Consider the following 26938-nt stretch of genomic DNA (forward strand, 5'->3'; position numbering starts at 1 on the left):
TTGCTGTGGTGATTTCAGTAAACAAACAGTGCAAATCAACATCCGGTAGAAAACAACGCTATGGCAGACGGCAAAAGTTGAAATATTTGAACTCTGGCAGAAAGGCCCGTCTACCGTGGCAGATGACGGCATTCACCCCAAGCCTCAACGGCATTTACCGTCGTGCTCTCATTGAAAACAATGACATCCTGTTTACCGTCTACCTCGTACCACGTAAACGCGGCATAAGGAAGAGACCTGTCTACTACTGGCCACAATAAGGATTAACCACAATAGTGGAATTTGCAGTTCGCCTTCAAAATAAAAGTCGTTCGCTAATTGAAACTGATCCAAACGGATACAGTGTTGTAAAGCCATATGTGTACTAGATAATGCTAAACAAGGTTGGAATGTTGTTACAAAACTTACAAATAAATACAGTAATACAACAGTAAAAAAACAAAGTTGAAATCTCCCGGGTGGCGCAGCGGTCTAAGGCACTGCATCTCACTGCTAGAGGCATCACTACAGACCCTGGTTCGATTCCAGGCTGTATCACAACCCGGCCGTGATTGGGAGTCCCATAGGGCGGCGCACAATTGGCCCAGCGTCGTCCGGGTTTGGCCGGGGTAGGCCATCATTGTAAATAAGAATTTGTTCTTAACGGACTTGCCTAGTTAAATAAAGGTAAAATCCCACTGTGGCGCTATTACAGCCTTACCTATGGAGTGTGTACCCATGAAATAGGGTATCAGCCTACTCAGTGACACAGATTACATTTCCAAAGAGTTTACACAAATATTGGAGTCATAGCTCTTATTGCAGGACTTTTAATGTGGAAAATCCCCAGTCAACCTATTGTGCGTATTGAACATTCATGTTGGACTGTACAGCCTTATGGAATGTGCACCCATGAAATGGGGTATCAGCCTACACAAATATTGTGTGTATATTGAACATTCATTGGGCTGTACAGTCCAATATGAATGTTCAATACACATTATAGGTTGACTGGTGAGCTAATGTGGCTATTTTCACAGTGATTTCAGAGTCCTGCAACAAGAGCTATGATGGTAATATTTGTGTAAACTCTTTGGAATTGTAATGATTTTTTCCACCAAAAATTGTTTTATATTTTCTCAAATTATGTTCATTTTTATTTGTCCTGTTTTTAGATTTGTTAATTTCCCTCAAAATTACAATTGTTCATAGATAAACAATGAAAATGGATGTTCTGAGTCCATGTCAATGCTTAAATAACATCTGAATAGCTTTTTTCGGGGGGGTCTGGAAGAAAAATATGTTTTATTTTTGTATAATTCCCCTTTAAATTGTACATCTGGCCCTTTAAAAACACTGAAAGAGCTGCAAAATCTGAACCCCTACAAATAATCTGGCCTAGACAATCTGGACCCTTTCTTTCTAAAAATAGCCGCCGAAATTGTCGCAACCCCTATTACTAGCCTGTTCAACCTCTCTTTCGTAACGTCTGAGATCCCCAGAGATTGGAAAGCTGCCACGGTAGATCCAAACTGTTACAGACCTATATCCATCCTGCCCTGCCTTTCGAACGTTTTTGAAAGCCAAGTTAACAAACAGATCACCGACCATTTCGAATCACACCGTACCTTCTCCGCTATGCAATCCGGTTTCCGAGCTGGTCATGGGTGCACCTCAGCCACGCTCAAGGTCCTAAACGATATTATAACCGCGATCGATAATAGACAGTACTGTGCAGCCGTCTTCATCGACCTGGCCAAGGCTTTCGACTCTGTCAACCACCACATTCTTATTGGCAGACTAAATAGCCTTGTTTCTCAAATGACTGCCTCGCCTGGTTCACCAACTACTTCTCAGATAGAGTTCAATGTGTCAAATCTGAGGTCCTGTTGTCTGGACCTATGGCAGTCTCTATGGGGGTGCCACATGGTTCAATTATTGGGCCGACTCTTTTCTCTGTGTATATCAATGATGTCGCTCTTGCTGCTGGTGACTCTCAGATCCACCTCTACGCAGACGACACCATTTTGTATACATCTTGCCCTTCATTGGACACTGTGTTAACAAACCTCCAAACGAGCTTCAATGCCATACAACACTCCTTCTGTAGCCTCCAACTCTTAAACACTAGTAAAACTAAATGCATGCTCTTCAATCGAACGCTGCTGGCACCCGCCCACCCGACTAGAATCACTACTCTCGGCGGGTCTGACCTAGAGTATGTGGACAACTACAAATACCTAGCTGTCTGGTTAGACTGTAAACTCTCCTCCCAGACTCACATTAAGCATCTCCAATCCAAAGTTAAATCTAGAATTGGCTTCCTATTTTGCAACAAAGCCTCCTTCACTCATGCTGCCAAACATGCCCTCGTAAAACTGACTATCCTACCGATCCTTGACTTCGGCGATGTAATTTACAAAATAGCCTCCAACACTCTACTCAGCAAATTGGATGTAGTCTATCACAGTGCCATCCGTTTTGTCACCAAAGCCCCATATACTACCCACCACTGTGACCTGTACGCTCTTGTTGGCTGGTCCTCACTACATATTTGTCGCCAAACCCACTGGCTCCAGGCCATCTATAAATCACTGCTAGGCAAATCCCTGCCTTATCTTAGCTCATTGGTCACCATAGCAACACCCACTCGTAGAACGCGCTCCAGCAGGTATATCTCACTGGTCATCCCCAAAGCCAACACCTCCTTTGGCCGCCATTCCTTCCAGTTCTCTGCTGCCAATGACTGGAACGAACTGCAAAAATCTCTGAAGCTGGAGACTCTTATCTCCTCACTAACTTTAAGCATCAGTTGTCAGAGCACCTTACCGATCACTGCACCTGTACACAGCCCATCTGAAATTAGCCCACCCAACTACCTCATCCCCATATTGTTATTTATTTTGCTCATTTGCACCCCAGTATCTCTATTTACACATAATCTCATGCACATCGATCATTCCAGTGTAAATACCAATTGTAATTATTTTGCACTATGGCCTATTTATTGCTTTACCTCCATAACTTGCTACATTTGCACACACTGTATATATATTTTCTGTTGTATTTTTGATTTATGTTTTGTTTTACCCCATATTTAACTCTGTGTTGTTGTTTTTATCGCACTGCTTTGCTTTATCTTGACCAGGTCGCAGTTGTAAATGAGAACTTGTTCTCAACTGGCTTACCTGGTTAAATAAAGGTGAAATAAATAAAATAAATAAAAATAATTGGATATCTAGCTAGTGAGGAATGTGCCATCGAATGTGCTGGTAGCAATGGTTCTGTGCTACTGTTGCTCATTTCATGGCAAAGTTAGCAAATAACAGATACAAATAACATACTTACTCATGATATACACTACTTCTGCCATGTAAGCCTACTTTGCAGTTAACGTTTCATTGAGAAGGTTTTGGGGAAAGTATTTCTGTCAACCCACAAGATGGTTATCACATCAACTGGCACACAAAGAGTTATAGACAAATGGAGACCCCTGATCTAATACATCCAGAGTGGGATTTCAACCGTTTTTTATATTTATTGTACAATTAATTAATTATTGTATTTATTTTTAAGTTATGTAACATTACAACCTTGTTTAGCATTATCTAGTCCAAATATGGCATTATTCCATTATTTGTATCTGTTTGGATTTGTTTAAATGGGGAACCTTTATTTTGAAAGCAAACCGCAAATTCCACTATTGTGGCAAATCCTTATTGTGGCTAGCTTCACATTTAGGAAGTGCGCCGCCCTCCAGGAAATGAGCAAAACAAACTTCAATTTGCTATTGCTAGCCAGGCAGACAGAGTTGCCAGTTGAAGCGTAGCTACAGACTATTTGAACAATAAGGTAAGACTACGAGTTTTCCAAATACCATAACTGATCATTCTTGGAAATTGTTAAAGAAAGTGCGATGTACGCAAACACTGTAGCTAGCTAGCAGGCTCCAGTACAAGCTAACTTAGTTGTGTCTGTATTTCCTTGTCAACACAGTGTGATTACGACAAGTGGATATTGAGAAGTTCATCCGTATAGGTGGGGATAAAAACCTTACAGTACAGAATAACAAGCAAACCAACAAATCCAGGAAATCGTGTGCTGCTGCTCGTTACGGGAAACGAAGACGTCATGCAGCCCTCTAAAGACGTATGTTGGTCCTTGACAATATGGATGGTAAACCTTGCCTTCATGGTTCTCACTGTTCAAGGTAGGGTCAACTAGAAACATAATGTTATTTCTATGCGTATATGTTTTTAGTCATTGTTCTGAAACTGTTTGAAGTTTATACCACAGAGTTTCTAAACCCAGAGCCGTAACAGCGAGACTTCCGGGAACGCTTGCCAAACAGACCAGGTCAGGGTTTTTGGGGTTTGAGAAGTCAGAGAGAAATGAAAAATTCTAAATTAGTTGTAAAAGTTCTCGAAATCTAAAAGGCACAACCTAAATTCGAGACAACATCTGAAGTAATTGAACATGTTATTACTCTAACCTCGTGAAAGTGACAAACTGACACAAAAAAAAAACTTTATATGGAAGGAGTGCCTTTGATTTTACGGTCTGCACATGCGCAATTCGGCGCAAGACGAACGTTAGACCCGATGACGTGTTTCTACGCATGAGCTTAGCTAGCCAACGTCGCCATGACATCGCCCACGAATTATCGGGGATAGCTCCAGTCTGTATTCACCTAATAAGGAATTCCCCTCGACCATGCACAAATTGGGGAAAACAACATTCTTTCCTTTTGACCCCCATTGTAAAAGCGGCAACTTCGTTAATTGTTTTATTAATTTTGTTGTACAGAAATAACATGTCGAAAAGCTGCAGTGTTCAGTGTACATGGGGCCAGGTCAAAAATCCCGACACAAGGTTAGCAATGCTCCCATGTAGGGAAATAGAGGCCTGTGGCTTCAGGCTATTGGAGTAGGAAATGTGGGGAGGCTGTGTCCAGGTAGGCTACATGGACAGTGCATTCGAAAATATTCAGACCCCTTGCCTTTTCCACATTGTTACATTACAGCCTTATTCTAAAATTGATACAATAGTTTTTTTCCCCTCAATCTACACACAATACCCCATAATGACAAAGCGAAAACAGATTTTTAGAAATTTGTGCAAATGTATAAAAAAAAACCCCGGAAATATAACATTTACATAAGTATTCAGACCCTTTACTCAGTACTTTGTTGAAGCACCTTTGGCAGCGATTCAGCCTCGAGTCTTCTTGGGGATGACACTATAAGCTTGGCATACCTGTACTTGGGGAGTTTCTCCCATTCTTCTCTGCAGATCCTCTGTGTTACGAACCCCGTGGGTGGATGGGGTGGATGGACAAGAGACCCGTAACATAATTCATGCAAATTAGAATCGTGACATGGAAACAGTGAGAACAAAAAATACACCGACAACCATAAGCTACCGTCAAACATAAAATGTTTATTTTGAACACACGGTAAAGGTTTGGGAAAAAGGGCTGAGCAGGACCCAAGAAATGAAACAATAGTGTAAAAAAAAACTAAACTGATCTTGCCTGCCTCAAGAACCGCTAAGCTACTGCTAATCATACAAAAATTACAGTGGGTGGTCCGCTCAGATCTAACTAGTGTTTTTAGACAATTTTCTTCCTACGGGTAATGTATGCCCAAGGGCAACTTGCATAAATCCCCCTTTCCCAGAAACACACAACAAAGTTACCAAACAGAGTAACCAGCAAATGAGTGAGTACACAGGACACCACAGTATCCATACTCACATACAGAAAATAGTCTCTCTACAAACACAACTGACTGGCTTTTAAAACAATGGGATGTGTAAGTGAAAAACCAGAAACAGGTGGTGCAATACAGAGGAATGTCCACTGATTGGTCCACCTCAGCAATCAGCAGCTGTCGTAGAAATATTTGACTCAAAAAGTAGTCAACTTAAAAATATTTCTCAAGAGACTGGAACTTGTGAATTTAGACTTTTATTATTTGCATAACAAAGCCGAGCTTGCTCCATGGAGCAACAACTGCTTGCCCTGAACCGGAGCGCTCCTTTTATACAGTCACACTGATACAACTGATAGTTACTCCTCCCTATGTGAATGAATAACATCTTTCAGTATCACATGTTGGCTACTCACGAGGGCTACTTGCGCTTCTCTAAGTGGGGCCTCTGTATCTTATTAGTGGCATGACTCAAAAAATTATGTACATACGTACGTTAAAGAACAATCACACTCTATTGACTATATTCACTATCCAGGCATGCATCTGGAGTACAAAGTATCAATCATGTTCATTCTGTTTTACCTTTATCATTTCATAACACATTATAAAACATATCAATTAATACTTAAACATGGTTTAAACATGTCATCCATAACCCTTTCTCAACCACATACATTTAAGCATTTATCATTTACCATCCTCCCTGGCCCTTGAGATTATGTGCATGTGGCCATGTGTCAGGTCATAAGGTCATAAGCACAAACAAATGAAACACTAGTTCCATTGTTACTCCAATCTCCACACAGCCATCACGAGGAGTTGTATCTCCATCACATGTCATTGACATACCCAGACCAGCTGCAGGGAGTTTATGAAAAACACATACATGTCTCTGCTCTGTATTAACCCTTCAACTGGTTCTCAATCCATAAACATTTTAAGGCATATAGGTGTTTAATTCTACAACATATGTACTTGAAAATCATCTATACAGCCAAACGGATGTCGGACAGGTGGGACACCCCAACGACCACCAATCAGGAACATAAAGGACACCTGTGATTAGGGCAGAAGGAGAGGAAAAACACAAACAGGATACCTGTATCCGTAACACTCTGTCAGGTTGGATGGGGAGTGTCACTGCACAGCTATTTTCAGGTCTCTCCAGAGATGTTCGATTGGGTTCAAGTCCGGGCTCTGGCTGGGCCCCTCAAGGACATTCAGAGACTTGTCTCGAAGCCACTCCTGTGTTGTCTTGGCTGTGTGATTAGGGTCATTGTCCTGTTGGAAGGTGAAACTTCACCCCAGTCGGAGGTCCTGAGCGCTCTGGAGCAGGTTTTCATCAAGGATCTCTCTGTACTTTGCTCCGTTCAACTTTCCCTCGATCCTGACTAGTCTCCCAGTCACTGCTGCTGAAAAACATCCCCACAGCATGATGCTGCCACCACCATGCGTCACCGTAGGGATGGTGCCAGGTTTCCTCCAGATGTGACACTTGGCATTCAGGCCAAAGTGTTCAATCTTGGTTTCATCAGACCAGAGAATCTTGTTTCTCATGGTCTGAGAGTCCTTTAGGTGCCTTTTGGCAAACTCCAAGCGGGCTGTCATGTGCCTTTTACTGAGGAGTGGCTTCCGTCTGGCCACTCTACCATAAAGGCCTGATTGGTGGAGTGCTGCAGAGATGGTTGTCCTTCTGGAAGAGGAGCTCTGTCAGAGTGACCATCGGGTTCTAAATCACCTCCCTGACCAAGGCCCTTCTCCCCAGTTTGCTCAGTTTGGCCGGGCGGCCAGCTCTAGGAAGAGTCTTCTTATCTTCCATTTAAGAATGATGGCGGCCACTGTGTTCTAGGGGACCTTCAATGCTGCAGAAATGTTTTGGTACCCTTCCCCAGATCTGTGCCTCGACACAATCTGTCTCAGAATTCCTTCGACCTCATGGCTTGGTTTTTGCTCTGACATGCACTGTCAACTGTGGGACCTTATATAGACAGGTGTGTGCCTTTCCAAATCATGTCCAATCAATTGAATTTACCACAGGTGGACTCCAATCAAGTTGTAGAAACATCTCAAGGATTATCAATGGAAACAGGATGCACCTGAGCTCAATTTCGAGTCTCATAGCAAAGGGTCTGAATACTTATGTAAATAAGGTCTATTTTTTAATTGTTTTAAATACATTTGCAAAGAAATCTAAAAACCTGTTTTTGCTTTGTCATTATGGGGTATTGTGTGTAGATGAGGAAAATTTTTTTATTCAATACATTTTAGAATAAGGCTGTAATGTAACAACATGTGGAAAAAGGGATGTGTCTGAATACTTTCCAAATGTCATGTATATAAATTCAATCAAATAGTCTAGTACACGCACCACAACTTTTCGAATGTTCAAATCAAAAGACTATTGCACAGAAAAACGTGGACAGTCCGTGCATCGCACTTTCAGAACCACTGGACAGTAGCAACATAATAAACTAAAGCACTGGTCATTGGGACCGAGATCAGAATGACTGCTAAGGCTTGATCCATAAATTATATAATTACTAAACCATCTTGATTTCTGAATGTGTCGGCACCGGGGACAGGGGATGCGGCTGCGTTATTGATGTCATGTAAATCAGGCCTTTTGATTTGAACATATGGATTGTTTTAGTTTTGTAGGCTAGGCTATGGAACGCCGTTTTGTTCAAACATGTTTAACGTAGTTATTACACATTGATTATACAATCACTCGTATTTCATATGTCACAACGACTCATCGATACGTAAGCTATGATTCTGGTAAAGTTTTGTCTCGCGCACCTGCCCTTCCCTAAACTCTGGACAGTGCTGGTCATTAAAAAAGCTAGCTAACGTTAGCTGATGGATGGAAACAATGTTCTTCCCCAAAAACATAGGAAAACGACCTAATCTGTTTCAGTAGCTATAGTTACCTGGCTAACTATCTAGCTAGGTGTCATCATCTAAAATACACCTAATTTATCAAACTGTTCCTATTTGGTTAATGGTGGTCGGACCCACCTATGTGAAGCTAGCCACAATAAGGATTAGCCACAATAGCGGAATTTGCGGTTAGCCTTCAAAATAATAAATAATTTTTAATTTACATTTACATATTAGTCATTTATCAGACGCTCTTATCCGGAGCGACTTAACCACTAAGCTACCTGCCGCCCCGTCATTGACAGTGACGCAAATGAATACAAATTGTGGAATTATGCCATGGATCATGCTAAACGAGGTTGGATTGTTATAGAAATTAAACAAAATAAAATATTTTCTTAATTTGACAAATCTGTTAATCACACTGGATGTATTATACTTTAGAATTGCATTGGGGGCATATTTATTTCACTGTACAGCCTTAACTATGGATTATGGATCAATGACATGGGGTATCAGTCTACTCAGTGACACCCAGAGGACATTAGCGTCGTAGCTCTTATTGCGGGACTCTGAAACCACTGTGAATTGAGCCACATTTATTGTACTAGTCACCCTACTATGTGTATTGAACACTATTCCAAAGGAAAAACAATACAACCTGGATGTTTTGGAGTGATAACGCTGAGGAGGACATCGGAGAAAAAAGCTCTTGGTACTGAGTAGACTGACACCCCATTTAATTGATCCCCAATCCTTAGGTAAGGCTGTACAGTGCAATATGAATGTCAATATGCACAATAGGCTGACTGCGGAGGTGATTTCACACAGTCACAGTCCCATGATAAGAGCTACAACACAAATATTTGCATAAACTCTTCACAGTTGTGTTCTGTGGGTGTCACCGAGTAGACTGATACCCTATTTCATTGCTCCACATTCCAACCTTGTTTAACATGATCTAGTCTAAAGATTGCATGATTTCACCGATTGTAACCTTCTGTGTCACTTTCAAAGAGGTACTTTTATTTTGAAGGCAAACCGCAAATTCCACTATTGTGGCTATTTTCACATCACATAACCCGGTCCTGTGTCAAGCCTCACCAGCCAGATTAAGTTTACTTGCTATTTATAACGTTAGCTTTGGGCAACAGGGTTAATTAGCTGGCTAGCTAGTTATTATCATGAACCGATGTTCAAGTTCAAGTGGCTACCTAGTTAATACTTACTCACATGGATTCCTAAATCATTGCTAAGAATATTGAAAATGACTGCAGTTTCTATTGGTTATTATTTTCAGGCTAACGTTAGTTGCATTGGTGCTAGCTAAGTAACGTTACCAAGCTAAAGCTAGCTAGCTACCCCAGAAGTTGCTAATAACATCTGTATCAAAGATATTTGCAAACATTTTTGATCCTGCTCTTATTTCAAATGCTCACACAGACGTTTTCCATTCGGTCGAAGAAATAATGCATTATTACCAACGCGCTATTATAAACACATTGTTGGTGGCCGGTGTGTGCTTGTTTGCAGACTGTTTTTTTGTACTGCTTTGACAGTGCTACTGATCGTAGTGGTGGCGCTTGGCTTGCATATGCAAATTCAGCACACACAACATCCTATAATAGAATTTACATTTACATTTACGTCATTTAGCAGACGCTCTTATCCAGAGCGACTTACAGTTAGTGAGTTCATACATTATTTTATTTTTATTTTGTTTTCATACTGGCCCCCCGTGGGAATCGAACCAACTACCAACTGAGCTACATCCCTGCCGGCCATTCCCTCCCCTACCCTGGACGACGCTGGGCCAATTGTGCGCCGTCACATGGGTCTCCCGGTCGCGGCCGGCTACGACAGAGCCTGGATTCGAACCAGGATCTCTAGTGGCACAGCTAGCACTGCGATGCAGGGCCTTAGACCACTGCGCCACTTGGGAGTGACATGACAGGTTTAAAAAATTCATCTCCCATCTTGCACTGACTCCAGGTAATTGTATTATTTGACGCGTCAAATTGTGTTATTTGACGTGTATCTTTTTTGACACGCAAAGACCCAAACAGCGTTCCATACTAGGCTACCTATTTATACTGAACAAAAATATAAACGCAACATGCAACAATTTAAACGATTTTACTGAGTTACAGTTCATATAATGAAATCATTCAATTGAAATATACTGAACAAAAATATAAACGCAACATGTAAAGTGTTGGTCACATGTTTCATGAGCTGAAATAAAATATCCCAGAAATGTTCCATATGCACAAAAAGCTTATTTATCGCAAGTTTTGTGCACAAATTTGTTTACATCCCTGTTAATGACCATTTCTCCTTTGCCAAGATAATCGATCCACCTGACAGGTGTGGCATATCAAGATGCTGATTAAACAGCATGATCATTACACAGGTGTACCTTGTGCTGGGGCCAATAAAAGGACACTTTAACATGTGCAGTTTTGTCACACAACACAATGCCACAATTCACATGCTGACTGCATGAATGTCCACCAGAGCTGTTGCTAGAGAATTTAATGTTAATTTCTGTACAATAAGCCGCCTCCAAAGTCATTTTAGAGAATTTGGCAGTACGTCCAACCGGCCTCACAACCGCAGACCTTGTGTAATCACGCCAGCCCAGGACCGCCACATCCGGCTTCTTCACCTGCGGGATCGTCTGAGACCAGCCATCCGGACAGCAGATGAAATTGATGAGTATTTCTGTCTGTAATTTAGCCCTTTTGTGGGGAAAAATGTATTCTGATTGGCTGGGCGACCCTGCCAATCAGTGGGTGGGCGCCCCTGCCCAGTCATGTGAAATCCATAGATTAGGGCCTAATTAATTTATTTCATTTGACTGATTTCCTTATATGAACTGTAACCCAGTAAAACCGTTGAAATTGTTGCACGTTGCGTTTTATATTTTTGTTCAGTATAGTTTAAAATCTTAACGATGGCCAAGAGAACAAGAAACGCTTTTCAATGAGAAAATAGAAATCAATTTTTGGTAAAAAAATTATAATGAGTAACTTCTGTTGTAGCCTACGATGCAATACTCGTGATGTTACAAAGTAGCGAGACAGTGCCAGCTGTCAGTCAGATATATGATTTCTTAGAACAGTCCCGTAACTTTAGTGCCGTACAACTTCATCAACAAGCTGGCAAACAAGCTACCGTAATGGCTGCTAGCTGGGGCAAGAGGAGCTGATCAAGCATGTCTTTCCGTAGGAGCCAGTAAAGATGGTGGATAAATTAAGAGTTCACTCAGGCAGTTTTCCATAAATGTTTTCTAGTCTACTTGAAGGGGTGGGTCTCCTATAGACACCAATGCAATAGTAGCTGAGTCTGGTCTACTTAGTTCATTGACTTTCATTGAACCAGAAAAAACCAGCGAGTGGGGTGTCTCGCTTCCACTTCCGTCTCTGGTAACCAGTGCGTCATAGCTGCGTGATTTTCAGAACTAAGAACTAGTGTTAGGCGGATGAGCAAAATCTCGATTTAAGAGATGGGGCAAGAGGAGCTTTCAAGATGGCTCGAAACTCGAACATTTTCACCTTGGAAACCCACGTAAATGTTAACCCTCTGAGTTTCTGAGTTGTTTGCCTCCCGAGTGGCACAGTGGTCTAAGGCACTGCATCGCAGTGCTAGCTGTGCCACTAGAGATCCTGGTTGGAATCCAGGCTCTGTCGTAGCCGGCCGCGACTGGGAGACCCATGGGGCGGCGCACAATTGGCCCAGCGTCGTCCAGGGTAGGGGAGGGAATGGCCGGCAGGGATGTAGCTCAGTTGGTAGAGCTTGGCGTTTGCAACGCCAGGGTTGCGGGTTCGCTTCCCACGGGGGGCCAGTATGAAAAATTAAATAATGTATGCACTCACTAACTGTAAGTTGCTCTGGATAAGAGCATCTGCTAAATGACTAAAATGTAAAATGTCTTGAAAGCACCATGAGTTCCACGTTTAGTTAGACAGATGGCTCCTGGCAATTGCGTGTCACGTTAGAATGACGCCATCTGACGTGAGACAATGTGGGTTGAAGGTGTTGTCTCCAGTATTTGTCCTCCTTGGTCATTCAATTTTGTCTCCTTTGCTTTCAGCTCAAGACTGCTCCAAACCCATGACATTAGAAGGGTCAAACATGGTTTTGACATCAACTCAAGAGACATTTGCAGATGGAACTGAAACACATTTTCAGTGTGCATTTGGATATGTCAGTGCAGGAGGGTCTCGATCAGTCACCTGTACATCTGGCGTGTGGAGTAAAGTGAAACTGACATGCGAATGTAATTCCAATAATTGTATTTGTTATTGTGCTAAAAAGTTAGGACATATTCTTGTAAATGTTAACAGTTTTTAGTTATACAAATAAATGGTTGCACACTCTATATAAGCTCCCAGTAATTTATTGGGTAAACCACCAATGTTTCGGGATCACTGTGCCTTCTTCAGGGTAATATCATGAATGCTTGAACCAGGGCTGCATTCAGTACATCTTTACGTTCTGGAACGTTCAATTAAACGGAAACGGTGCTGTACTGAACGACCAGTTGAAAAACGTGGAGGGGTTGGGTTGGGGAGACTTGTCAGCACGGCCACTGCCCTTTTTAAATACGTCACTCATTGCTTCGTGTCGTTCAGTACAAACCGATCCGCAATGTAGCAACTGTTCACACGAACTGAACGCACCTCAAGTTTTATATAGACAAACAGTGCAATTAGTACAACCAATGACAGGTGTGTCATAGTAATTAGTGATGTGGAAAAGAAAAAGTGTTAAACAGATCAAAATATATTTGAGATTCTTCAAAGTAGCCACCCTTTGCCTTGATGACAGCTTTGCACACTCTTGGCATTCTCTCAACCAGCTTCACCTGGAATGCTTTTCCAACAGTTTTGAAGGAGTTCCCACATATGCTGAGCACTTGTTGGCTGCTTTTCCTTCACTCTGAGGTCCAACTCATCCCAAACCATTTCAATTGGGTTGAGGTCGGGTGATTGTGGAGGCCAGGTCATCTGATGCAGCACTCCATCACTCTCCTTGGTCAATTAGCCCTTACACAGCCTGGAGGTGTGTTTTGGTTCATTGTCCTGTTGGAAAAACAAATGATAGTTCCACTAAGCGCAAACCAGATGGGATGGCGTATCGCTGCAGAATGCTGTGGTAGCCATGCTGGATAAGTGTGCCTTGAATTCTAAATAAATCACAGACAGTGTCACCAGCAAAGCACCATCACACCACGTCCTCCATGCTTCACGGTGGGAACCACACATGCGGAGATCATCCATTCACCTACTCTGCGTCTCACAAAGACACAGCGGTTGGAACCAAAAATCTTATATTTGGACTCATCAGACCAAAGGACAGATTTCCACCGGTCTAATGTCCATTGCTTGTGTTTTTTGGCCCAAACAAGTCTCTTCTTCTTAATGGTGTCCTTTAGTAGTGATTTCTATGCAGAAATTCGACCATGAAGGCCTGATTCACGCAGTCTCCTCTGAATAGTTGATGTTGAGATGTGTTTGTTACTTGAACTCTGTGAAGCATTTATTTGGGCTGTAATCTGAAGTGCAATTATTCTATTGAATTTATCCTCTGCAGTAGTGGTAACTCTGGGTCTTCCTTTCCTGTGGCGGTCCTCATGAGAGCCAGTTTCATCATAGCGCTTGATGGTTTTTGCTACTGCGCTTGAAGAAACGTTCAAAGTTCTTGAAATTTTCTGGATTGACTGATCTTCATGTCTTAATGTAATGATAGACTGTCAATTCTCTTTGCTTATTTGAGCTGTTCTTCTGTAAACCCCCCCTACCTTGTCACAACACAACTGATTGGCTCAAACACTTTAAGAAGGAAAGAAATTCCACAAATTAACTTTTAACAAGGCACAGCTGTTTAATTGAAATGCATTCCAGGTGACATGAAGCTGGTTGAGAGAATGCCAAGAGTGTGCAAAGCTGTCAACAAGGCAAAGGGTGGCTACTTTGAAGAATCTCAAATATATTTTTTGGTTACTACATGATTCCATATGTGTTATTTCATAGTTTTGATGTCTTCACTATTATTGTATAAAGTAGAAAATAGTAGAAATAAAGAGAAACCCTTGAATGAGTAGGTGTGTCCAAACTTTTGACTGGTACTGTATATGAAATGAAATAGAAATGCATTTAGATGTTAATACTATGTAGAATATCTAATCATGTTGTAATATGATGATGAAAACAATAGTCTAATATATTTAACATGCTGTAAACTATTGTCTTTTAACAGTTTAACTTTTTCATCCTCAGCACCCTAATTACTATGACATACCCCTCACTAGTCATTGGTTGTACTAATTGCACTGGTTGTTTATATAACCTGGTTCAAGCATTCATGATTCCTGAAGAAGGCATAGTGATGCCTAAACGTTGGTGGTTTACCCAATACATTACTGGGAGTTTATACATACAGTTTACTCGCCGTTAGTCAGCACGTCCACAAACTCTTTTGGTTATGCACCAGCTCATGCTTTTCACTAAACAGTTTTTACTTACCCACTCACAGCTTGATATATTCATTGCCCATCTATAAAACTCACAGAAAAAGTAGCCTAGTCTGGAATCTGGACCAGTTTTGTGCAAACATTCCATTCCTTGCCACTGCATGTCATGTTTGGCATATGACACGTGGCAAGGAGTGGAATGTTGGCACAAAACAGATCAGGCTAGCCTACATTTCCTCCATAAATGAAAGTCTTGACTATTTTTCTTTTATGGTTGTTTCAGTAAGGTCGTGTGGCTCCCCAGGAGAAGTGATAAACGGCCAATATCATCTCTCTGGGATTGTGTTTGGCGCCAAGGCTGTTGCTCTCTGTGACACTGGGTCAGTGCAAGGCTATTTGCCTCCTCTCTCTTGCTCTCTCTTTCTCTCTCGCTAAACAGGCTGAACCATAGAGATAGAGCACTCATCTTTGTGTCTGTGCCATTATAGCATCTGTGACCGCTACATTTTAAAGTAGTCCATTTTATTCTTCTTCATTGGGCTCCCAACTCGTAGTTGACTATTTTAAAATGGTGGAAGCCCTTATTGGCAATGTCCATGCTGAAACTGGTTATATCCATGATGAGTTTATCTCTATGGGCTGAACTTAGTGCGTTAACATGTCAACCGTCATATTTCACAAAGCTGTCCATTTTGTAGGCCTAATTTTGTGATTTCCAAACTTCCCCTCCCAAAATGCTAAAGGAAATGTTTGTAATGTTTAGCCTATGATCTTCTTTTACTGTCTTGATTAAGATCAGAGCTGTCTCTGTTGTAACCCTTGCTATCCTAAAAGCAATGGTCCAAATACTGTCTAATCTTTCTCTTTTTCAGCTATACTCTTGTGGGCAGCGGTGTAAGGAACTGTTTGGTCGGAGGCTGGGATGGCAGAGTTCCTGTATGTGAAGGTTAGTCATCTGAAGGAGCATGTCAAGTGAAAATAACAATAACTTCAACAGTTCTATGCTTATGTCTAGATCAAAACTGTTCATAACTCTACTCTGCAGTGGTGAAGTGTGGAAAGCCCCCCACCATTGTCAACGGTGGACCTGTTATCCCACCTGAAGATGAGTACAGCTATGGAAGTGTTGTGGATTATAGCTGTAAGAATGATTACACTCTGGTTGGAACTAGATCCATATCCTGTGACAAGGACGGAGAATTCCAGCCAGCTCCACCTGAGTGTAAAAGTACGTTGGAAGCTTGCCTTTTTTCCCCTTCTTTGTTTTAAACAGTCATAATTATGGTTGTTGATGAAACATTTAACTCTTCGTATGAACTGCTCACACTGGTAAAATATTGTAATCAGATTACAGATACTTTTGAAAAATGACTTCTTGGATTACTTTTAAATTCAGAAAGGATTCGACATGTTTCTGTTTTCTCAATGACATTCAATTCAGCATTGAAAAACGGCATACATTTTAAGTTTGTTCCACCTGAGGGAGTCTGACCACAAGTCAGAGACCACTATGATGACAAATGAAATTCGTTTGATGGATCATTTTTGTCTACTTCTAATGCCTCTTAAGGGGAAAGTAATCAGATTACATTACTGCGTTTGGGTAATCCAAAGGTTATGTAACTGATTACAATTTTGGACAGATAACTTTAACGGATTACATTTAGAAACGAACCTACCCAACCCTGTCCACTACACAATCATGAGCAAGGTCACGGTCCAGATGATAAAATAAGTGTATAAATATCACAGTATCCAGCCTGATAAGATAGCACAGATTTCCAAGAGACAGCCTAGGGAGCGGTCTGAAAAGTGTACACCCTAATGTGTACTATACGCTAAAGACCATGATGCAACATTGAGTTCAGGGGAAGTGGGTTATAAAAAATCTAGCCTATTTATTGAATAGATCATGATAAGTTGCATGATGTACATAAATAGGTGGTTATAACAACATTGTGATATTGCTTCAAGTAGCCTAAAACCAATTATTAAGAGACTTGGGCCACCTTGTTTACTTCACAACAGTAGCTAATGAACATCTCTCTTTGTTTACATCTGTAGAGGTTACATGTCCTACTCCTTTTGTTGAGAATGGCGTTAGGACTGAAGGTCGTCTACCCCCCTACACGCACAAGTCTTTTGTGACGTATAAGTGCAAAGATGGATATAAGATGGAGGGAATGGCCAGTTTGACCTGTGAAATAGAAGGCTGGTCAGCTCCTGATCCCATATGCAAAGGTAAGACTTGTTTCAGTGTTTATTTAACACACTTTAGCCTATATTTTAGATCAGATATTTTGCGCGTCATTTGGTGTTTAGGACCAGAAGACCAATGTGTCAGCAAACTTACTTTTTGAATTGAAATGATCTAATGTAAACATATTGAGACTATTTTGATAAGACAATATGGTATGTAGAGGGATAACAACAGTAAATTGATGTGACAGACTGGACAATTAAAATTATTGGCCTAATTGCATTGCATGCCTTTACAGCCCTTCCGACTACAACAAAGCCCCCTACTACTACTACTACTACTACTACTACTACTACTACTACTACTACAGATACTACTACAGCTACTACTACAAAGAAAACCACAAACCAAGGTAGAGTCCATTTTGATACTGCTTGGCACAATCCTAATCTAATTTACAGTGAGCTACAAAAGTATTGGGACAGTGAACATTTTTGTTGTTGAAATTATACAATGACTATGAGGTTAAAGTGCAGACTGTCAGCTTTAATTTGATGGTATTTCCATCCAAATTGGGTGAACCGTTTAGAAATTAGAGCACTTTTTGTACATAGTCCCCCCCATTTTAGGGGACCAAAAGTATTGGGACAAATTAACTTATAGGTATATTAAAATAGTAAAAAGTAAAGTATTTGGTCCCATATTCATAGCACGCAATGACTACATCAAGCTTGTGACTCATTTGTTGGATGCATTTGCTGTTTTGTTTTGGTTGTGTTTCAGATTATTTTGTGCCCAATAGAAATGAATGGTAAACAATGTATTGTGTCATTTTGGAGTCACTTTTATTGTAAATAAGAATATAATGTTTCTATACACTTGTACATTAATGTGGATGCTACCTTGATTATATGGATAATCCTGAATGAATCGTGAGTAATGATGAGTGAACTGTACTAAACTCCAGTATTTTTCCTTCATAGCTTGTTCTCCATCTTTTTAAATGGGAGCAAATTTGTTTTCAGCACTTTTATTTCCATGACTGATCAAAATTAGTTTTCATGGCTCTCTCTTGTCCCTCTGCAGCAGACATATGGTGAGCAATATGTTTGGAACATCGAATAGCAATAAAATCACAGTATCTAATCGTAATACGTATAGAATCTTGAGAATCGCAATGCATATCGTATCGGCACCTAAGTATCGCGATAATATCATATTGTGAGGTTCCTGACAATTCCCAGCCCTTCTCACTCACTCACTCACACACACACTCGTGATAAAACTAGAATTACTTTTCTATATCTATCTATCTCTACAGTTAAAAGTTTGGACACACCTACTCATTCAAGGGTTTTTCTTTATTTTTACTATTTTATACATTGTAGAATAATAGTGAAGACATCAAAACTATGAAATAACATATGGAATCATGTAGCAACCAAAAAAGTGTTAAACAAATCAAAATATATTTTATATTTGAGATTCTTCAAATAGCCACCCTTTGCTTGATGACAGCTTTGCACACTCTTGGCATTCTCTCAACCAGCTTCACCTGGAATGCTTTTCCAACCGTTTTGAAGGAGTTCCCATATATGCTGAGAACTTGTTGGCTGCTTTTCCTTTACTCTGCCGTCCGACTCATCCCAAACCATCTCAATATATTTTGATTTGTTTGACACTTTTTTGGTTATTTAATGATTCCATATGTGTTATTTCATAGTTTTGATGTCTTCACGATAATTGTACAATGTAGAAAATGGTAAAAATAAAGGAAAACCCTTGAATGAGTAGGTGTGTCCAAACTTTTGACTGGTACTGTGTGTGTGTGTGTAATTATTTATATATATATATATATATATATATATATATATATACTTACATACAGTGGGAAGAACAAGTATTTGATACACTGCCGATTTTGCAGGTGTTCTTACTTACAAAGCATGTAGAGGTACTGCTCTGTTTCAGCTGTCGTGGGCAGCCTAGCTGTTTGGAGAAGGTGCTTTTTCTGTACCCTTGAGTGCCTTGAATACAGGGACCTTTTGAAGTGTTTGGATATTGTTTTTGTAGATTTGATTGGTGGATTCAAATAAAGTATTTACTGTGTGTGTAGGCGCGCAAACCTTAATATCACTTCTTTGTGTAACAGATCGTGTACCTGGCCCTGATCCCCCAGCAGCCAAAGGTAAGCTGTCACCCAGTTGCTATCTATTGGTGTTGTATATGATGTTACAACAGTAAGCTGTCACCCAGTTGTTCTCCCCACTGTAGATAGCAAGTATTTGATACACTGCCGATTTTGCAGGGTTTCCTACTTACAAAGTATGTAGAGGTCTGTAATTTTTATCATAGGTACACTTCAACTGTGAGAGACGGAATCCAGAAAATCACATAGTATGATTTTTAAGTAATTAATTTGCATTTTATTGCATGACATAAGTATTTGATACATCAGAAAAGCAGAACTTAATATTTGGTACAGAAACCTTTGTTTGCAATTACAGAGATCATACGTTTCCTGTAGGTCTTGACCAGGTTTGCACACACTGCAGCAGGGATTTTGGCCCACTCCTCCATACAGACCTTCTCCAGATCCTTCAGGTTTCGGGGCTGCCGCTGGGCAATACGGACTTTCAGCTCTCTCCAAAGATTTTCTATTGGGTTCTGGTCTGGAGACTGGCTAGGCCACTCCAGGACCTTGAGATGCTTCTTACGGAGCCACTCCTTAGTTGCCCTGGCTGTGTGTTTCGGGTCGTTGTCATGCTGGAAGACCCAGCCACGACCCATCTTCAATGCTCTTACTGAGGGAAGGAGGTTGTTGGCCAAGATCTCGCGATACATGGCCCCATCCATCCTCCCCTCAATACGGTGCAGTCGTCCTGTCCCCTTTGCAGAAAAGCATCCCCAAAGAATGATGTTTCCACCTCCATGCTTCACGGTTGGGATGGTGTTCTTGGGGTTGTACTCATCCTTCTTCTTCCTCCAAACACGGCGAGTGGAGTTTAGACCAAAAACCTATATTTGTGTCTCATCAGACCACACGACCTTCTCCCATTCCTCCTCTGGATCATCCAGATGGTCATTGGCAAACTTCAGACGGGCCTGGACATGCGCTGGCTTGAGCTGGGGGACCTTGCGTGCGCTGCAGGATTTTAATCCATGACGGCGTAGTGTGTTACTAATGGTTTTCTTTGAGACTGTGGTCCCAGCTCTCTTCAGGTCATTAACCAGGTCCTGCCGTGTAGTTCTGGGCTGATCCCTCACCTTCCTCATGATCATTGATGCCCCACGAGGTGAGATCTTGCATGGAGCCCCAGACCGAGGGTGATTGACCGTCATCTTGAACTTCTTCCATTTTCTAATAATTGCGCCAAAAGTTGTTGCCTTCTCACCAAGCTGCTTGCCTATTGTCCTGTAGCCCATCCCAGCCTTGTGCAGGTCTACAATTTTATCCCTGACGTCCTTACACAGCTCTCTGGTCTTGGCCATTGTGGAGAGGTTGGAGTCTGTTTGATTGAGTGTGTGGACAGGTGTCTTTTATACAGGTAACGAGTTCAAACAGGTGCAGTTAATACAGGTAATGAGTGGAGAACAGGAGGGCTTCTTAAAGAAAAACTAACAGGTCTGTGAGAGCCGGAATTCTTACTGGTTGGTAGGTGATCAAATACTTATGTCATGCAATAAAATGCAAATTAATTACTTAAAAATCATACCATGTGATATTCTGGATTCTTGTTTTAGATTCCGTCTCTCACAGTGGAAGTGTACCTATGATAAAAATTACAGACCTCTACATGCTTTGTAAGTACTAAAACCTGCAAAATCGGCAGTGTATCAAATACTTGTTCTCCCCACTGTATTGGTGTTGTATATGATGTTACAACAGTAAGCTGTCAACCAGTTGCCATCTATAGGTGTTTTATACGATGTTACAATAGTTAGCTGTCATCCATACATGTTGTACAGTATATGATGTTCTCTTTGATGGTTCAAGCATTATTTAGACTATTTAGTGATGATTCATCTTGACTGCAAATTCATTTGTTTGTTTCTCTTACAGGCCACGCTGGGAAAATAGCAGGGGGTGTTATAGGTGGACTTGGTAAGTTGCAATAGATGTTATTTTGAATGACAAGTTGTGTGGATAATGACAGTAACAGTCCAACATGGTGACCTGTTAAACAAATAAGAAGTGTACTATATTCCATCTTATAAAGAATAATGGGATAAGCAGTATTTGTTGAACATTTTCAAATCTAGTCATCATGCAACAATGTTTACTTGTTGCTGTACCAATAATACACTGCTCAAAAAAATAAAGGGAACACTTAAACAACACAATGTAACTCCAAGTCAATCACACTTCTGTGAAATCAAACTGTCCACTTAGGAAGCAACACTGATTGACAATACATTTCACATGCTGTTGTGCAAATGGAATAGACAACAGGTGGAAATTATAGGCAATTAGCAAGACACCCCCAATAAAGGAGTGGTTCTGCAGGTGGTGACCACAGACCACTTCTCAGTTCCTATGCTTCCTGGCTGATGTTTTGGTCAATTTTGAATGCTGGCGGTGCTTTCACTCTAGTGGTAGCATGAGACGGAGTCTACAACCCACACAAGTGGCTCAGGTAGTGCAGCTCATCCAGGATGGCACATCAATGCGAGCTATGGCAAGAAGGTTTGCTGTGTCTGTCAGCGTAGTGTCCAGAGCATGGAGGCGCTACCAGGAGACAGGCTAGTACATCAGGAGACGTGGAGGAGGCCGTAGGAGGGCAACAACCCAGCAGCAGGACCGCTACCTCCGCCTTTGTGCAAGGAGGAGCAGGAGGAGCACTGCCAGAGCCCTGCAAAATGACCTCCAGCAGGCCACAAATGTGCATGTGTCTGCTCAAATGGTCAGAAACAGACTCCATGAGGGTGGTATGAGGGCCCGACGTCCACAGGTGGGGGTTGTGCTTACAGCCCAACACCGTGCAGGACGTTTGGCATTTGCCAGAGAACACCAAGATTGGCAAATTCGCCACTGGCGCCCTGTGCTCTTCACAGATGCAGGTTCACACTGAGCACATGTGACAGAGTCTGGAGACACCATGGAGAACGTTCTGCTGCCTGCAACATCCTCCAGCATGACCGGTTTGGCGGTGGGTCAGTCATGGTGTGGGGTGGCATTTCTTTGCGGGGCCGCACAGCCCTCCATGTGCTCGCCAGAGGTAGCCTGACTGCCATTAGGTACCGAGATGAGATCCTCAGACCCCTTGTGAGACCATATGCTGGTGCGGTTGGCCCTGGGTTCCTCCTAATGCGAGACATTGCTAGACCTCATGTGGCTGGAGTGTGTCAGCAGTTCCTGCAAGAGGAAGGCATTGATGCTATGGACTGGCCCGCCCGTTCCCCAGACCTGAATCCAATTGAGCACATCTGGGACATCATGTCTCGCTCCATCCACCAACGCCACGTTGCACCACAGACTGTCCAGGAGTTGGCGGATGCTTTAGTCCAGGTCTGGGAGGAGATCCCTCAGGAGACCATCCGCCACCTCATCAGGAGCATGCCCAGGCGTTGTAGGGAGGTCATACAGGCACGTGGAGGCCACACACACTACTGAGCCTCATTTTGACTTGTTTTAAGGACATTACATCAAAGTTGGATCAGCCTGTAGTTGGATCAGCCTGTAGCCAAATCCAGACCTCCATGGGTTGATAAATTTGATTTCCATTGATAATTTTTGTGTGATTTTGTTGTCAGCACATTCAACTATGTAAAGAAAAAAGTATTTAATAAGATTATTTCATTCATTCAGATCTAGGATGTGTTATTTTAGTGTTCCCTTTTATTTTTTTTTGAGCAGTGTATATTTTCTAACATACTCACCAATGTATTTTGAATACATTGGTAGTATTCCGTTCAACCCTTACCTTGCAGGACTGACATTAAGTTATTTGTAATAATTTTCTATTGTTACTGGCATACAAACCTATAACAATACCACATTCTGTTGACATTCCATTATTTGTATTCATGTTGGTCACAATAAGGAGAAGGAATGTTGTGGTTTTAAACTCTACGCCAAGTAAAAATTAACTTTCATATGTTAAACAGAATATTACCTCATGGATTCAAAATTCTCCTTTTTCTTTCTAGTCGGTGTTTGTATTATAGGATTTATAATCTACAAATTTAAAGGACGGTAAGAAGTTGTCTCATTTCATTAACTAACATCCGATCAAGGCTTGTTTCCTGTTATGGCTCCTCCCTCTTTTCTTTGTGCTCACTAAAACAACTGTTGCTCAGTTTCATGTGTTCTTACACTGGCACCGTAGCCATCTATGCCGGTTTCAGCTAAATGCTGCATGATTTACATTTGCAAAGCTTTCTGGTATTTTAATATCAATATACACACACTCCAGCCACATTATTGAAGCTGCAAAGTAAACGCAATGGCCATTTTGTCCGAAAAATATTATATTGTTGTTAAACATTGAGCTGATTGGTGTGTCTGTCGTTGAAGAGGTCCAGAGGGGTTGTCACACACGTGGCGAGCAAGTGTGACTGATTGGTGGGGCAATGGGTTTAGCCTGGTATCCAGACCTGTTTTCTGCTAACATTCCACTCCTTACCACTCCTTGTCATATAGCAAACAGTTTGGCATATGACACGTGGCAAGGAGTGGATTGTTAGCACTTCTGGGTTCCACTCTAGGTTTGGCCTCCTGGTCACCCAGAAATACAGACATGATAACCAGTGCTTGACTTTTGGGTTACAGCTCTCAAGTCGGTTTGTCCGAAAAATATTATATTGTTGTTAAACATTGAGCTGATTGGTGTGTCTGTCGTTGAAGAGGTCCAGAGGGGTTGTCACACACGTGGCGAGCAAGTGTGACTGATTGGTGGGGCAATGGGTTTAGCCTGGTATCCAGACCTGTTTTCTGCTAACATTCCACTCCTTACCACTCCTTGTCATATAGCAAACAGTTTGGCATATGACACGTGGCAAGGAGTGGATTGTTAGCACTTCTGGGTTCCACTCTAGGTTTGGCCTCCTGGTCACCCAGAAATACAGACATGATAACCAGTGCTTGACTTTTGGGTTACAGCTCTCAAGTCGGATACTCAGGAAATGTGGCCACTAATAACTCTGAAGACAGAGAGTTGTAGCACCCTCGGCCATGGTAAGAAGATGGGCTTCTGACCACACCGTTTTTATTTAATTGTATATAATAAGAAAATATGGGTGATGTGATTGGGTATGAATTAGCAGTGAAATGCTAAATGTTTTTATTTTGATGGGTAATCATGATGACCTCTTGAACCTTGAAATGAAACCGTGATCCCCAACTTGGCTTTCCACTAGATGTTGGAACATTGCTGTGGGGACTTGCTTCCATTCAGCCAAAAGCATTAGTGAGGTCGGGCACTGATGTTGGCCGATTAGGCCTGGCTCGCAGTCTGCGTTCCAATTCATCCCAAAGGTGTTCGATGGGGTTGAGGTCAGGGCTCTGTGCAGGCCAGTCAAGTTCTTCCACGCCAATCTCGACAAGCCATTTCTGTATGGACCTCGCTTTGTGCACGGGGGCATTGTCATGCTGAAATAGGAAAGGGCCTTTACCAAACTGTTGCCACAAAGTTGGAATCACAGAATCGTCTAGAATATCATTGTATGCTGTAGCGTTAAGATTGCCCTTCACTGGAACTAAGGGGTCTAGCCCGAACCGTGAAAAAACGCCCCAGACCATTATTCCTCCTCCACCAAACTTTACAGTTGGCACTATGCATTGGGGCAGGTAGCGTTCTCCTGGCATCCGCCAAACCCAAATTCGTCCGTCGAACTGCCAGATGGTGAAGCGTGATTCATCACTCCAGATAACGCGTTTCCACTGCTCCAGATTCCAATGGCGGCGAGCTTTACACCACTCCAGCCGTCGCTTGGCATTGTGCATGGTGATCTTAGGCTTGTGTGCGGCTGCTCGGCCATGGAAATCCATTTCATGAAGCTCACGACGAGCAGTTATTGTGCTGACATTGCTTCCAGAGGCAGTTTGGAACTCGGTAGTGAGTGTTTTTATACGCTACACACTTCAGCACTCGGCGGTCCCGTTCTGTGAGCTTGTTGTGGCCTACCACTTCGCGGCTGAGCCATTGTTGCTCCTAGACGTTTCCACTACACAATAGCAGCACTTACAGTTGACCGGTGCAGCTCTAGCAGGGCAGAAATTTGACGAACTGACTTGTTGGAAAGGCGGCATCCTATGACGGTGCCATGTTGAAAGTCACTGAGCTCTTCAGTAAGGCCATTCTACTGGCAATGTTTGTCTATGGAGATTGCATGGCTGTGTGCTCGGTTTTATAAACCTGTCAGCAACGGGTGTGGCTGAAATAGCCAAATAACTAATTTGAAGGGGTGTCCACATTTTTATGTATATTGTATGTATCCAAGTCCAACAGATTTATCATGTTTATGTTCCACAGGTCCACTCTTTTAGTAGGGCAGGGCAGGTGTAGAAATAAATGTGAAATGTATTTTCTGGAGTTGTCTAACTGTATTTATTGTTTTCTTTTTCAGTACAAAGTCTTATTTGCTTTAGTCTCCTCTTGCTTCTTTGAGAAGGGAGTCGCAGTGAACAGGCTGCTGTGATGTAAGCCCCTGAATGTCCTACCATCCTGCTTATGAATGCAGCAGCACCTCCCAAACACTGGGTCCATATCCTTTCAAACATCTATTACGTGATGTTTAGAAACCTCAAGATGAAGAATGAATTGGTTCACTCCCATTTGGAAGCTTGTGCTTAAGGAGTGGCATAACCTTATTACTCAATAACTATTTATGTTTCCAGTGTACTTCACAAATAACTATTTATTTATCTGAGCCTGCTTTCTCATTGCCAACATTCTTAGTTAATATTCTCCCTTATGTATGGAAGCTTCCCTTCAGGGCAACCCTGCATCACAAAGCCAGTTTTGCGCCCTCTGAAAGAAAGAAATTGAAGGAAATCATATCTGTTAAAATGTCCAATGATTCCCCTGCGTATTTATTTGGACAGTGAAGCTAAAACTTTTTAATTTGGCTCTATACTGAAAAACAGCTTCTATCTCAAGGCCATTAGACTGCTGATCAGCCAACACACCATCTCCTGTAGTTCGAGTAGTAAGTAATACTCCTGGAGTAAGAAAGAGACAAAGAAAACACACACACACAAGCTCACACACTTCATTAAAAAGGTTATCCTTTTTAGATATAACTATACTAAATATATTCACATCACCAAATTAATTATTTAAACAAACTGTTTTGCAATGAAGGTCTACAGTAGCCTCAACAGCACTCTGTAGGGTAGCACCATGGTGTAGCCGGAGGACAGCTAGCTTCCGTCCTCCTCTTGTTACATTGGCTTCAATACAAAACCTAAGAGGCTCATGGTTCTCCCCCCTTCCATAGACTTACACAGTAATTATGACAACTTCCAGAGGACGCCCTCCAACCTGTCAGTTCATGCTGCAAGTGCTCTGATATGTTGCCCACCCAATCAAAGGATCAGATAATTAATCTAGTACTGAAAGCATAAGCTACAGCTAGCTAGCACTGCAGTACATACAATCTGGTGAGTAGTTGACTCAAAGAGAGAAAAATACAATAGTTGAACAAATTTAATTTCTTCAAAAAAGAGAGAGAGAGAGAGGAGAG

The 26938-nt window shown here is 41.8% G+C and overlaps 1 protein-coding gene across 5 annotated transcripts; it reads left to right on the plus strand.

Annotated features, from left to right (window-relative positions):
* The first annotated feature begins 3732 nt into the window (after positions 1 to 3732).
* Positions 3733 to 26508, plus strand: LOC121545741 (C4b-binding protein alpha chain). Of its 5 annotated transcripts, XM_041856528.2 has the most exons (13): positions 3733 to 3831; positions 3976 to 4189; positions 12670 to 12855; positions 15335 to 15431; positions 15924 to 15997; positions 16097 to 16279; positions 17116 to 17292; positions 17550 to 17663; positions 19404 to 19439; positions 21315 to 21356; positions 23402 to 23447; positions 24354 to 24428; positions 25820 to 26508. In XM_041856528.2, the coding sequence occupies exons 2-12, from the start codon at positions 4111 to 4113 to the stop codon at positions 24412 to 24414; spliced, it is 1095 nt and encodes a 364-aa protein (XP_041712462.2). In that variant the 5' UTR covers positions 3733 to 3831; positions 3976 to 4110; the 3' UTR covers positions 24415 to 24428; positions 25820 to 26508. The 5 variants fall into 5 exon arrangements, with proteins under 5 accessions (XP_041712462.2, XP_041712463.2, XP_041712467.2 ...); XM_041856529.2 differs by lacking the exon at positions 24354 to 24428; XM_041856533.2 differs by lacking the exon at positions 17550 to 17663.
* Positions 26509 to 26938: the final 430 nt, after the last annotated feature.

Source organism: Coregonus clupeaformis, chromosome 30, assembly GCF_020615455.1.
Source record: "Coregonus clupeaformis isolate EN_2021a chromosome 30, ASM2061545v1, whole genome shotgun sequence".
NCBI lineage: Eukaryota > Metazoa > Chordata > Actinopteri > Salmoniformes > Salmonidae > Coregonus > Coregonus clupeaformis.